General features: G+C 44.0%; 1 protein-coding gene across 1 annotated transcript in view; it reads left to right on the forward strand.

Moving 5' to 3' along the window:
- Positions 1-5,160, forward strand: part of BMP7 (bone morphogenetic protein 7) — a 48,377-nt gene extending 43,217 nt beyond the window's left edge. The window contains exons 5-7 of the mRNA XM_009465502.2: positions 172-248; positions 897-1,007; positions 2,331-5,160. Of these exons, the coding sequence (XP_009463777.2) occupies positions 172-248; positions 897-1,007; positions 2,331-2,480 (338 nt within the window). The 3' untranslated portion in view covers positions 2,481-5,160. The remainder of the gene's footprint in view (positions 1-171; positions 249-896; positions 1,008-2,330) is intronic.
- The last annotated feature ends 10,275 nt before the right edge of the window (positions 5,161-15,435 follow it).

The following is a 15,435-nucleotide window of genomic DNA, read 5'->3' on the forward strand; positions in this document are numbered from 1 at the left end:
AGAGGGGCATTTCATATGTATAGAACCCAGCCATTATTTTATGACTGAAACTGAAAATGTTTAAAGAAAAATAAGCCACAAGTGCAACAGATGAGCAGTGATGCCACGCTCCCTCATTGCCGAGGGCTGTGGGTGCTGGGGCCTTACAGACCCCCTTTCCCCCCCGCACAGAGAACAGCAGCAGCGACCAGCGACAAGCCTGCAAGAAGCACGAGCTCTACGTCAGCTTCAGGGACCTGGGGTGGCAGGTAAGGGCTGTGAGTGACCGGGGGGCGAGCTGGGGTGCCTTCGAACATCACTTATTGAGCTGCAATAGTGAGAACAAGCCAATAATTAGGTATTTTTTTTTATTGCGGGGAGAAAAAACTGTATATTGCCTTTAGCATACTTAAGAAGCATTTCTGCAAAGTTAGGGTATACAAATATTTAGTGTGAGACTGGCTAGAAACTCAACACACGTCCTTTGGAGAAACTGTGGCCCCCTGAATTTCCTCTGGCAGTGCTGAACGCACATGCGGCTCTCCATTTTTATCTATCAATTCTTTTAGACCTGGTTAAACACGTTTTCATTTCTGAAAGCTTGTACCTGCTTTCAGCGATGGGTGAGGTGATCCTTGTGGACAGCTGGGAGGACACTGCTGAATGGATAAACAACTAAGCCCAGCTACGTTATGGGCATGTTTGCAAAGTGGGATACGTCCCTCCAGGAAAAGCAGCCGCTCGAGAGGTGTATTAGATAGCATTGGAAAGGCCAGAGTACCAGATTTTTACTTTGCAGGCTACTGTAATTGTATGTAGATGTATGAATTGTTAGATTTATGTGCCGTTCTACTTTTTGTTTCACTGCACCTTATTTCTGTCTTTCTCCACAATCTAATATCTTCAATTTAATCAAGGACTGGATCATCGCTCCGGAGGGCTACGCTGCCTATTACTGTGAAGGAGAATGTGCTTTCCCGTTGAATTCGTACATGAATGCTACAAATCATGCCATTGTACAGACACTGGTAGGTGTGCACTGTAACTGCTAGTACAGAGTTATTTCTGATAGGTGCTACTCAGAAATAAGTTTATACACAAAAAAAATCTCTAAGCTAACAAGAGAAGGAAGGTCTGCATTAGCTCATTAAGATGCCTGCAGCATCTGGCTAAACATATCTAGCCAAGTGTCCTGAATTAATAGTTGGCTAGGAATTATTACCCTGCCTTTGCTGCAAGCATTGACATGCTCTCTCTAGTTTCAAAGGCCCTATGATAGACATCTTAATGGTAGTGTAGTCCCACTGCACGGGAAGGCAAGAGCATGATGTGAGACCCACTATCAGCATCTCTTGGGAAAACTCTGTAAGGATCCACTGTAGGTTGCCACCAAAAGCGGATTTGGGGGTAGACTGAGGAAGGGGTCGGTGAATCTCAAAATTACACAGTTCAGCTGCTCTGGGGGTGTATTTTTGTTATGAAATTGTGCAAAGATGTCCAGATGGGAGCCCCAGGCTGGCGTGTCCTCACGACACAGCGCTTGTGCTCAGGGGGACTGCTGGCTGGGGGCCACCCAGCCCCAGCCGTGTCACCAAAGCCAATGCACCACAGCTCTTGGCACGGGCCAGAAGACATGCCAGTCCCGAGTGCCCCGGCTATGCAGCACCCCCAGCTGACCTGCCTGGACACCCTCCCCTACCCAGCTTGGGTCCAGCTCAGCGGCCCAGGCCCCCTGCACACATCAGCAGGGCACGAGGAGGCTCACTCCACCTTTGTATCTACATCCCATGTCCCGTGCACATCTAAGGACAACGTTGCAAAAAGCATTAGGGAAACCAGAAGCGTCCACGATTCCAAGGGAAGAAATATCTGCACGTTTTTCTCCTGGTAGATTGCTTTTTATTTGCTTTTTCCCCTTCTCCTTGGAGGTCCCGCAGTGGGGAGCGCAGGGGACCCGGAGCCCTTGGCCCCAGCTGGGTCTCGGTGCTGCCAGCCGCAGGGACAGGGGCCCCCACCCAGAGCTGATGGGATTTCTCACAAAACCTCACCCACATGTCCCGCAGAGTTTATCGTAACTGGTACGCTTCTGGAGAGGGCTGACTGCTCTGGCAAATGGGAATTTTCTAATAAAAACCTGCCTCACTGAAAGATTTCCAACTAGATCCGTCTTGGGTGCGTGCGTCAGCCTCTGTACGTGCAGGGGACATCTCAAGATGTTTGTACACAAAGCCGGGGTTCAAAACATGTCTGAGTGAGTGTATGAGACAGGCAGAAGGTTGCCTGGGAAAGAAAAATACGGGGGAGGAGAGGGGAAAAGTAAATCTTAACATGCCTCTACTTTCATTCCCCAGGTTCACTTTATAAACCCAGAGACTGTGCCGAAACCCTGCTGTGCTCCTACACAACTCAATGCCATCTCAGTGCTCTATTTTGATGACAGCTCCAATGTTATCTTAAAAAAATACAGGAACATGGTGGTACGAGCATGTGGCTGTCATTAGATTTGTAGGAAAGAAAAAAAAAAAGTTATTTGTAAAGAGTGGTTTTGTATGGCTGTGTGGGGGAGGGGAAAAGGTTAGCACTCCAGCAATGGGTTTAAAAAAATCCCAAATGGTTTTTAGGACCAGGCTTCTGAAAGTTCAGACAATGGAACAGTTTCTGGATCTAAGTGGCATTTGAACACATTTTGTTTTAGTTTATTACAGACAATGAGCTTGTAAACTGAAACGAGCCAGAGAAACCATTTAAAACCAAATCTGCCTACAAAATTGGCTCCTACAATACATACTTTTGCAAATGAGTCTTTCTGAAGATTGCAAACTCACCAGTGTTGACTGTGAGTTAAAAAATAATAATCTATCCAGGGTGAGAATGTGCTGTGACTAATGCGTGTGTAGTTCCTGTAACACAGTTTGCAATAAAATAAGTGAACAAAATATACCTGGAGTGAACAGGTATTTTGTAAGAGAATTATTACTTCCATCCCTCTATTTGCTTCCATTTCATAAGGGAAAAAAAAGATTAATTACATGCAACTTCCAGTTTTAAATTATAGTAGCAAAAGCTGTATCTGGATTGACGCAAATTCAAAGGACAGATCAGTCTAAAAAAAAAAAAAGAATTTTCTAATTGGCAAGCAAAAGAACTGAGGAAAATAATTCGAAAGAGCAAGACTTTTTGGGTATACTTTTTTGTGTCAACAGGGAAGGAATTCTCCTCTAGCAACCAGAAAGAATCTGAATTTGCTATGAACTTGAAACAGGAAAGCAGCAAAATGTTAAGAAACAAGGATTAAACCTAACGTTTAGCTGGGGTATCCTAAGCAAGTTACAGAGTTGTGAAAGCCAGCTCAAGATCCTGCTCCTGTTTGGAAAATATCCATTGACTTCACTGACAGAACAAGTTCCAATGGTTTTTTGAAAACAGGGAGGCTCAAGTGCAGAAGGTGCTGTCAGCTGGGGCGTACGCCCAGCACCACACAGGTTCAGCTAGAAACAAGCTAGGAAACCTTACTTCCCAGGGTCACTGTTTACAATAAACCCCCTGCTTTATTACTGGCTTCACCTTAAAAAAAAAAAAAAAAAAAAATCCCTTTCAGGAGCCACACCAACAAGCTGGAACCAGGAGCAAGAAAATGTCCCCTCAAGGCTTTTCTTTTTGCTTCTTTTAAAGTCACAGGTTACACAAACATCACACTTATGCAATTAAAACTCAAATAAAGTTGTGAATAAGAATACAAAGTAGCAGTAACCAGTCACAAACCAATTCAACACTTTGGCATACGTTGTGATTACAAAAGTAGGATTGGCATAAATTTCACCGGGGAGATAAAAAAGAAAATCCTGTCCAATAAAACGCCAGGTCCGCAGCACACCCAGCTCTAAATCTCCAAACTTCAAAAACCTAAACCTCCAACAGATGGGTCCTGAACATAATAAATGGCTGGAGATCGTTCTCTCTGCTCGGTGAGCAGACAGGGCAACGCAGCCGCACTGGGAACTTGGCTCCATACCTTGCCTTAGAGGAGAGTTAGAGAAAGAAGATAAATGAACGCAACCACCCGATTGTGGAAATCGCTCGCTGCTCTTCTTCCTTTAAGACACAGATCAAATCCAGACCAGATGCCTTACTTTAAAAAGAATCGGCAAAGGAAGAAAAGAAATACTGTCTATGAAATAAATTGGAAACTTGTTTCTGATGGTCTAATTCTAATCTCATTTAAGTCAATTGGTGTTTTCCCAGCAGTTTTCTCAGTAGCAGGATTAGGCTCATGGAAAAGTGGAAGTCTCTCCATGGCATTGGTAGGTTTGGGACTGGGGCCTCGGTGAGCAGTTGCCACGTTGCCAGATGTGCCCGGCTTCCAACCCAGGTGACTCAAACATCTGCAGGACCAGGCTGGCAGTCCAGCGCGACTCCGGCAAACTTCCTAACTGCCCCGAGGCGAGGCTTTGGCCACGTAGTTACAGACGGCCAAATGGCAGGACAACAGCTGAAGCCAGACCACCATCTCTGCCTGGAGCCTGCAGACAAGACCGTCTACGATAAAGAGCCAAAACTGCCCTCAGTGCATCTCTTACTTAGAGAGAGGTATTGAAATCGCACAGATTAGAAGCGTCTTTTGACATTGTATACATATATACACGAGTGCTTCTGTAAACCTCCTAAAGGAAGTTAAGGTGCTGCCTAGAAAGTTAAAAGCTAAACATGCCTAAACTTCCACTATTTAGTAGTCAAGGATTAGTTTTTCTTGTGGGTGTTTCAGTGTTGGTGGTCACTGTGTTGGTGTATTGCATTTTTAACTTGGACCACGGTATCTTGCTGTATAGGATTCATATATTAAATATTATGTGGGGATTGTTTCTGTTTTGTTTTTGTTTTGTGGTTTGGTTTTTTTTTTAAAAAACATCATAACAGGATTTCTGTATTTCTGTTGCTAGGCTCAACATCAGCTTCACTGTTTGTACATTTTAATGTAAATAGTTGTCACAAGCGGAAGAAGAATTATTTATTTCCATCTCTGAATTCCTTTTCAATCACATCCAGGAAAAATGATTCTCGGTTCCTAAACACATTTGTTTCCTTATTTAAGAAGATATTTATTAACAGTTGGCAAAAATGCACACAAGTTTCTGGTTCTTTTCATAGAGCAGTTGTCAGAAGCCTTTTGTACAAACTAGTAAAATAAATCATTGCAACTTTACAAAAGATATCCCAACAACACTGTGTATCTGTGTGGTTATTCTCCCCCATGTCCAAAGAACCTTTTTGGCTGGGCAATATTTCATCTCAAGCCTCTGTTTTCACGTAGATCAATCTCTATGTACGGGCAAAATTGGCGCATCGCTATTTGGTGCGACTCCTTCAGTGCAAATACAACAGCAAGGGAAGAATACAGAAAAATATGAATATGTTTTGCAGACTGCACTGCAAAGATCCATGATTGAATTATAGTGCAGCTGTCAGCAGCTGTTTCAAAGAAGCAGGGGGTAAATTAGTTCTGTTTACTGCTAACATAGTTCAGAGATTTAGTCATCCCAATAAAATTATAGAGGCACAAGAAAGGAAAAAAGAAACTCCAACGGAACATCAGCCAAGAAGCTGACATTTTCTAATTTAGATTGTTTTAGCATATTTCAGAGATGCTGCTGGCACGAGGTTTCCTACTGTGGATACCACACCGCATTGCTATGGAGGCAGCTGAAAAAAAATAACGGCCTAAATCCCTGTATTAACTAAACATTGTATCTTCAGGGCATAACAGCAATTTTTGGGTTCTTGTTTACTTTGAACTGTGAGCAGATTTGTGCCAGTTTATGTAGATGTATTTGCTGATCCAGGGGCTTAAATCATCAGCATTTTGGAGTTAAACTACCATCTTTCACAAGTAATTACAAATTCATAAGTAAATTTGCTTCATGCACTGATCTGAAGTCCAGCAAAGCATCAGTGGAAAGATCTTTATTGACCCAAACTGATGCCTACTCGGCTTTTCTATGCCTAGACTAATTTTAGAAGGAGGATCCTCTGGTATTTCTCAGTATGGTCCCAATTCTCTACATTTAGACCCAGTGTAAGTCAGAGGTGGTTCCAGCAAGTGGAGGAAAAATTTAAAAAAAAAAAAAAAAAAAAAAATCATCCTGCTTTACAGTGCCAGCCTTGCAGCCAACAGAAGCTTTACCACTAACTTCAACACGTCCAGCCTTATATCATGAAATATCGGTTGGTTTCCAGCTCTGCCACAAACACACACAACTTGCTGGATAGGCTTTGTAGCAGCTTTCCCAGCCTGGGAGCCAAAACTCCATTCCCAAGCTGGTTGCAGCCTCCCCTCGGTCCGCAGCGCTACTGTGGCTTTGTCTCCTCATCTACTGTTCTGGAAGGGGAATTCTTGACATGAATACGTATGCTGCCATAAACTGGCAGGGCCATAAAACTGTAGTGAACCAGCTTCGAAACGGCTAGATTTATCTGAGTAATGACATTTTAAAGCACATTTAAAACATTTTATAGATCAGTTATTCTAACTTCCTTTCAGGCCAAACTTTGAGGATGTTATGTTTGCTTAATTGAGCTGTTTTAGATCTGTTCCAGTACTGACAATAGGATCCGTTTGTCCCTACGCAGGAAACGGCTTCCGTTGCTGCCAATGTTCATATAATAAAAGATAATTATTTAAGTAAGCCTTAGTGTAATTTTAAGATTTCTGATTCTTATGGAAGTGCCAGCTGTAAAGCCTAGAACCAGAGAGGGAGAGCAGAGCTTGCACAAGCGCAGCTCGGCGGCGTTGCCAAGGGCCGCGGGATTTCCTCTGCTGCTCTATTCAATCCTTTCAGCTCTGCCTGCAGCGGGAACAGACACTTTCTGGACAAGTAAAACCAAAAAGACTCATCTTTTGAGCTCAGAATGTGCATCCTCTGTATGTTTCTATCCAAATACTCTGCTGACTTCCATTGCTGCCACAAGCACATTATTCTCTGTATTCAGCTGTTCCTTTGGAGAGAAATTCTGCCCAATTAAGCTAAAAGGAGCCTGTTTGAAGTTTTTATTTATCAGGTAATGATTGACAAGACCTTGAGGCAAAAACTAGGAGCACTTTATACTACAGTCATTCATTACCCAAGTACAAAAGCAACACAAATGGGTTATTATGGCCACTTTGAGTTACTCTGGTTTAAATAAAAATATCTATTCCCTTTTTCTGCTTAATGCAGTAGAATTTGTATTCCTAAACCAGCAGCTAAGAAAGATCAGAAGTTTTGGATAACACACATTTAATGCACTGATTTGTTTCCTAGCATGCACACTGGTATTCCTAGGGTGCCTTTACTGACCAGGCAGTAGGAGCAGACTTTTTTAATTTTAATGTTTTGAGAGCTATTTTGATATTGTGAGGTTTGCCACTTTGGGACAAATCTGCTGTTTTCTCCAATCAACAGAATCCTGATGTTTGAATTAATTCTATAAATGAAGACAGCACAATCTTTAGACAGCTTGAGTTTGGTTTTATATTTAAAAGGAATATAGGACAAGTCATAGTCAGATTCACCAACTTCACTTTTTTTTTTTCCATCAGGGAAAAGTACTAGGGAAACTAGGGGAGAAAAGGGGGCTACAGCTTCAGTCCCACAAACCCTTAGAAAGGTAGCTTTGCACTTGACTAATTTTTGCAGGCATGGTTAAGCATTTAACCATTTGCAGGATAAGGCTCTACATGGGGCTGCTTGAATTAACCTCACCCTCAAAGAATTGGCTTGCTTGTCTGCAATAAAACCCAATCCCAGGCCAGTCAGCAGTAATTTGGGGAACAGACCATTTGCATCTGGAATTGGGAGGGGGCAAGTGGCTGTATTCACTGCAACGTCCCCAGGCTTGCCCGTAATTAAAAACATGCACTTACCCTTTCTCAATGGGAAGCTGAAGTGACTCCTGAGTTAGCAGCTCTGTGCTGCTGATAACTTGGGGCTAATGGTCTTATTTTAAGCAGCTCTTAAGAAAAAGGGGGGGATACCAGCACCTCAGCAGCTCTGTTGTGCTTTAGCATGTCAGCACCTGTAGCACAAGCCCAGGACTTCAGGTTTATACTAAATTTCCAAAGCAGCACATACAGGTTTGGGATGTCACTGTGGTTGTGGGGTACAGAAAGCCCCACAGAGGCATTGGGAGCCTTTCGACCCGGCTCCCCACCTTCCCCTCCGTTGCATGCTCTCTCTGCTAAGGTCTAGAGCAGGCAATGGCCCTGGTAGTGGCCAGACACTAATAGTGACACCAGCAAGGTGACCTTTGGCTTGGCTAATGAAGGCAAACTGTTGCAGGCTGCTGGATTTATTCCTGTGTTATTTTTTGCTGCTGTGTCAGGTGCTTCATATAAAATATGTGGAAGCAGAGACATTCAGTGTCTGGATTCGGTTATGAAGGGTCAGAGCTCAAAGATATCATTTCTCAGGTCCCAACAATTTAAACCATTTTGTTCAGCGTTTATAACAAGCTGTAGACAAGAGCAGAAAGGTCGATGGCTCTACATCTGTCTGCCTTGGGCAGAAGTACTAGTCAGCCTCTTTAAGAAAAGATACTTGGGCAATTGCTTAGTAAGAACAAATTTCTCATTTTAGCTTCTATCTTTGACTGTATACCAAGCATACAAGAAAGGAGCACAAACCAACATACTCAGCTGATCCAAAATTGACATTTGAAGAGTTTTGCTTTCAATTTATTAGTTTCTCACAGTGATCTACTGCCACTACTGATCTATATTTGGCTCCTGAAGCTGGAATCTAGCTCTTAAATCCACTGAATTGAGTTGTTCTTCCTTAACAGGGAATGACAGAGCTGAACTGCAGTTTCAGGGCTTGGTTAATTATTCCAAGAATGTATTTCATGAAACCTCAGAGCTAAATTTTGGAGTGGACAGAAAACAGAGGTAAGGCCAGGCATTTGCGAGAAGAAAGCATGCAGCTACTCGCTGTGCAACTGTACAACCAGGTGTTGAAATCCATCTTGCAGGGTTCCCCTGGAAACCCGGCCAATGGTTTTGGGGAGAAGAAACATGACACTCACAGAGGCTGGGCCACCATCGACTCAGAGCAACTTTAATCAAGAGATCTTTTTCCTAACAGCAAAGCAAACTTTTTTTTTTTCTTTTTTAAATTAGAGAAATGCACAAGTGATTCCAAGTTCAGCCCATCAGTTGTTTTGGTTTCACATGACTACTGAGAAATCAACTGTAAAAGCTGGTGCAGTTATATACACACATACCACGCACAGAACGTGAACTATAAATACTGGCAGGGAGTCTGGTTTAAGAAGCTGCAGTTAACGTTGTGTCAGAACAGCCCTTGGAACCCCCATTTCCAGAGATTTATATTGCAGGGGGTGGGGAAGGAATAAATCCGATTTTGCTGGAACATTGCCTACAACTTCTCAGCCATAAAGCCTTTATTTATGGCTGTTACACAGCATGAAGGATTCAATTTGTCCTTTGTTATGAATTTCAGTGGATCATGTAACTGTTTATTTCCAGGTATTTTGAAAAAAGTTGGTACTTCTGGTTTGCAGGAAAAAACAACGCTCTTCATAGTCTAGTGGGGATGTGCTTAGACCACACTTGATAGAGACAGCACAGTGGGCTCCTAAAGTCCTGCAGTTTCTTCCACTGGGTCCACGGAAAAGGAAGAGACAAGGTAGTAAAGGACTTTCATGAGGTTGGTGTGCTTGGGGACAAAGTCTAGGCCCTAGGTTGAGGCATCCCCTGCCCCAACCTCCACCACCTCAGTTGCTCAGTCACAACCTTGCAACCATTGCAGTCTTTAGTCAGCAACGGCAGCCAGCTCCCTCCGACAGCTGCTGGAGGGACTTCTGCTCAGAAGCAATAGCTGCAGCTTCACAGGAGTAGGTGGAAAAGCATAACCAGTTCAAGGCACAAACTGTATCAGCTCTTCCCAGCTTTAAGAGATTTCCTGCGTCTAGTAGCAGCTGAGAACAAGATGCTCAATAAAAAGATATCACAACCAGAGAGAGACGTGTGTCTTCAGTGACACATTGCACTTTGCAGCCTGATTCCTCTGCAGTGGCAATGTGGAGTTGCAATGACAATCCTATTAATTAGCACTTGCAAAGCACTCTCTCTTCAAAGCATTTTTATTGGTATTAGTTAAAAAGGAAGAAGAGTCTATTTTGCATTCATTTATTTCATGTTTCTCATCTGGCTCAAGAAACAGCCTTGGGAAACCTGTTGTTTGGGCAAGATGCAACAGCCTCAAGTTAAAAAATATGGAGACTCCTTCCTGGGACATGTGGGAGACTGACAGCAAATTAAGCCTGCAGGTCAAATATTATGTTCTCCAGATGGGAGCGACAGTCTTTGAGGAAGCAGATCTGGTTTTCTGCTGCAGCACCTCTCAGAAAATGAAAAGAAAAACATCACTGCCAATGCTGCAAGATACCGGAGTTGCTTTTGCTTCATTTCCAGACCATGTGTCAGACATACTCTGTTGTCTCCTCAGATGTGTCCTCCTTCCCTTTATGAAAAGGGCTAGAAGACCAGGGAGGTATCAAGTCCATGATTCACCTACCTCCTCTTGAAAGATGCTCAGCAAATGGAGAGCTGGAACAGATCATGAGGATTGTCATCATCTAGGTCAGTCCCTGGCTGATCAATCAAACACAGGATTGATATTCAGTTTGTAAGAGCATGGCACAGATATTCTGCAGCCCCTTAGCGCACTGCAAGCAAGACACAACATCCCTCTTCTGCCGATACACCGAGACAAATAAAAAAACTTTAGTGCAAACTACCAAAGAACTGTGTAAGCTACAGGCTTTCAAGAAGAGACCTGGGATGCTGATGCCCCCACAGCAGGAGCACTTACTAGACAAAGAAATGAGCGTAGCACCCTGCATCTGGTGGCATAGTAGCCCCCCTTTATTATAAGGGCAACTGTTTTTCGAGTGGGGCTCTGAGGTTGAAGGCAATACTTCTTATTTCTTATTAACAAAGCAAGCCTTAATGAGCTTTGCTGTCCCCACTGCTTCTTGATGGCAGCAGGGTAGAGTTCTCTCATTGGTGGGGAAAGCAGTAAACTTGACCAGAGGCTACCAAGCCTCTAAGGCCCTTAATAAAACTGTGATGGCATCAAGGATCACGCTGTTAGAGAATGAATCTTTCAATGCTGCTCAGAAGAGAAGGGATTTCAGACAGCATGGAGGTCTGCTGGACACAAGCAAGGAAGGAGACATCCAAGACAGGTTGGTGGGGAGCAACTGGTTGTACTGGATGGTTGCAGAGAGGAGGACCAAACACTGGGGAGGCAGGCACAGATGGTTCTTTTAGCACTTGCAAATGAGCTAGCTCCAAGCCTTCTGATGTTTATTTTCCAGCACTAATTTCAAGCCATCTTCCTGAACTGCCTGATTTTTTCCAGCTCTTCGCCTGCTTTGGCAAGTTGTCACCACTGCTGTGCTTTGGATACCCTTACAGCCACATATGTATATGTGTTTACATGTTTCTAAAACATACATGTGTGTACATCCAATTAAGAAAAGCAAGGTAACTTAACTACTTCCCCAAAGAACTAGGGAGTTGAACCCCCATCTAGGTTTGGAAGAGAGCTTGAAAACCTATAGTAGCTTCAAGCAAAGCCTAGAAAGTAGCAGAGGGAGGGGGGATTAAAAAAAAAAAAGGAATAAGCACACTGTCCTTTTGCCAGACAACAGATTTCTGTGAATCAAATTAAGTATTTCTGCTGATGGGGCTAACCTCAGTTTACACACTTAGGGAGAAAGGTAGAACATACCCAACATCTCTTTTGTTATGTCTCCAAAAGACCTTCCACAGCACTTCCTTGCATATATGTACAGGTAGCACAAACAGCTGCAGTTTGGCCCTCACTGGTCCTGCTGCCACCTGGGCTTTGATGCATCTGTTAAGGGTCCTTAGTTCTAGCGCCAGGTGACAACAATATTTCATTTGATTTAGCTTTCCGATCTCTGGAAAGGGGCAGAAATAACCCTATAGATAGGTTACCACAAAGAAAACGGTTGATACCCCAATCTCTGTTTACACACAGATTCTGAATTCAGCTAGATTTTGATGAGGTTCTATTGCTTTACAGGAAACACACGACTTCCCATGCACACTATGGACACAAACACATCCTGGACACGGTGTGCTGTGTGTTCAACAGCTCTTTCCTGCAATCTTCAACGTGCTACGTGGTCACAGAATAGCAGAGAGACTGCATTTACTGCTCCTACTGCTTAAGACTTCAAAAAGCGATTTTGGTTGATTTATTGTTGGTATGATAGTAGTGACCCCAAGGCCTTGTTCTAGGCTCAGGATCCCCAGTTTTGTCAGCCTCTAGTTGAAAATATATGGGTTAAGTGAACAGAGGCACGGCAAACCTTTCCACCTCTGTTCCCTGCCTCTGAAGGGAGGGTAAGAACGAGCAACTTGCCAGAGGTCACACACACATTTGCAGAAGAATTTGCATTTAATCAACATCTGCACCTCCCACTTTCCTCTATAGATGAGAATATTCTGGGAAAAGTAACAATTACTCGATCAATACATGAAAATATTGAGCTACAGCTCTTCCCTCTGCGGTCAAATTAAGAAGAGACCTTTTCTATACGGTGATGACTGATAAACACCATGCCCTATACTTTAGGTCTTCATTGCTGGTGCCTACCTTAATTGCTGTTTCCCGTTTGCTTTGGCCTCTTCTCAAAGCAAGCAGCACATATAATTGCACACTGAGGGAGATGTCTGCCTCTGATCTGTCTGACCAGTTTCTCCCAGAAGTAATTTAGGAGCGCCTCTGTTGGTAGTAGACTTAACCAGCAAGTGAGAGCAGCTTTGGGATTCAGCCACCTTCCCAAAACTGAAGGATTTTCCCCGTTCAATAGGATGTTGTCACGTTTGGCTGCCAAAACCATTTATTGTGCTGTGAGTTGTTGGCCAAAATGAAGCTCAACTGCTGCCTGAAGTTGTACTCATTGAGGCCACCTCAGCTTTGAGAGGAAACTGCCATACCCCATCTCAGCTGTTGACTTGCAGGGAGCAGACACAAGCAACGCAGAGCTTGGTCAGGCACCACCAGCATGTCCTTCTGGGGACAGCCCACGCCGCACATCCAGGGCTGCACACTTCAGTGCCAATACCCTGGGTTTCTCACTGTGCCCTGGCCTCTTTCACCTCTATCCAGTCTGCTTAGTTCAGGGGAAAAGTCCAGCATATTCACAATCACTTAACAATTTGAGGAGGAGACGCTGCTGGCACTCACCCAAACCCCCAAAGCAGCCTGGCAACATAACCAACCGGTGCCCACAGCAGCCTGCCAAGCTCACCCCTCCTCCCTCTCCATTTTCTTCCCCCATTTACTTGATTGCATTAACATGAAGAACAACATCAGAAAGTTTGTGGCAATGAGACTGGAATTTCACAGCCGAGTTTATTTTAACACATCTAGAATACTAGATATCCACCAAGCTATATATAGAGATAGGGCTACATCTCTAAAAAAGAAAAAAAAAAGCGCCCTATACTTCTGAAAGCCACAAGGCCACGAAGACAGATTATCTGAATTACTATCATTACCAAAATTGCTAGCTAAAGAAGAAACTTCCAAGCACCATGCATCACTCTAGCAGTTTGACTATAGGAACCACTGTAATTACAAAGTATTTTAAATCATGCCAGTACAAACAAGATCTGGAAATGGAAAATACCGTGCTAGTCATTGCATCTGGAAATTAATGGTTGGCATGGAAATGCATGGAACTGGTTACTCATGCTGAGCAGTGGGCACGGTGAAGTCATGTCCACCACCGCTCCTGACTACCTTCAACTACAGGCAAAGGTTATTTCCACAGCCTCACCCACACTTCTGGCAGCCTCCAAATCCAAGTCCTGCTCCTCACAGGGAGAGCTGGTGTCGCTGTTCCGGGAATCTCAGCTCACAACATCCCCAAGTGCCAAGAAAGGTGCAACATGCAAAGGCAACACGAGCCACATCAGCCCTGCTCCAGGCATTAAGTAGGTGCCCTTCACTCTGTTGGGGAGCTTGCCCAGAGATGTAGTGGATTCCTGGTAAGGACCAACGCTTGGACTCATGGTGACCCACACTCAACAGAGACCATCCATACAGAATATTTTTCATCCCCTCCAAAAGCTTTGAGGAGAATGCAGAGCTATTTTCCTCCTGAACATACATACATCTGACAGGTTTTTGTGATCCCTGCAGGAAGCCCAAAATCAACATTGCCAAAAACACCCATCTCGAGTGAATGCTGTCATTCTCTCTTGCAAGACCAAAGCAACATTTAAGTCAAGTAATGCACAAAGAGACATTTTAGTGAGTCTATTTGGAATATCAGATTTTAAGAGCTTCTTACTAAAAACTTTAAGAGAAGAGTCTGTAATCAAGTAATTTCCATTTAAAAGGGGAAAAAAATAATTAAAAAAAAGAATCTTTACAGTAGCTTCCAGCTTCAGCATAGACAGCCCAGGTTTACCAGGCAAGAATAGCATTTCTCCCCAGCCTCCACAAGAGGAAACTCTTGTGGGTATACAGCAGAGAGACAAAGCAGAAGTTCATCTATTTACATCACACCTAGCATGCTACAGCCCTGGCACACAAGCAGACAGCTTCCTTCCCCCACCCCTCTGTCCCAGTTGCAGGTGCGCACACCAACAGGGCTACCTCGCCTTTATGGGCTGCGCTCCTGCCTTGCGCAACATCCTGAGGACTAATCTCCAAACACGATCATCCTGGAGAGTGGCTGTCCTTATCTATTGCAGAGCAGCTGTTGTGGACTTCTGTCTACAAGATCAAAGGAAAGTTTATTCCAAGAAGCCAGCATTACTCAGAAAGCTGGAATCAGCTCGCTCTGGGATAAAGCTCACCACGTCCCGCCCAGGTTTGGGGTGCAGACCAGCAGTATTGCTCCAGCCAGAACTGCAGGCTGAGCTCTGCTGTCCCGAGGACAAGGGCAAGTCAGCTTTCAAAGGCAGAACATCGCTTCCTACTCTTGTTTCTGCACCCCCTGTTCCAAGCAATGCTTTTGGTCCCCTACATGGATAAAGCAACACCCGCTCTTCCTTAGAGGACAAACTCACGCTACAGCAGCAAATTCAAAATTTGAGGATTATTTTGTCTGCAGGGTCGGAAGAGATTGCAGGAACCTCCCCCCTACTCTGTGTTGTACTCAACCCTGGCAGTGAGTAGAGCAAAGAGGGTAACAGCAGAACAAGGCACAAAACACCAGCCCGCAAGCAGATTTTGCTAGCCACCACAAAGTGAGGCAACTGCCTAACTTGCCTCTGTACATAACCAGCCCTAATCCTGGTCACAACCAAGAAGAAGGTGAAGCTAGAGCAAATCAAGCACTTGAATAATAGTTAAAATGACATTACTCCAAAACCACTGCACAGAAACTCCTCTCACAGGGTTCACACAGCAT

The sequence above is a fragment of the Nipponia nippon genome, unplaced genomic scaffold, assembly GCF_047370975.1.
Source record: "Nipponia nippon isolate SJK-2023a ecotype South Korea unplaced genomic scaffold, ASM4737097v1 scaffold_13, whole genome shotgun sequence".
In the NCBI taxonomy this organism is placed as follows: domain Eukaryota; kingdom Metazoa; phylum Chordata; class Aves; order Pelecaniformes; family Threskiornithidae; genus Nipponia; species Nipponia nippon.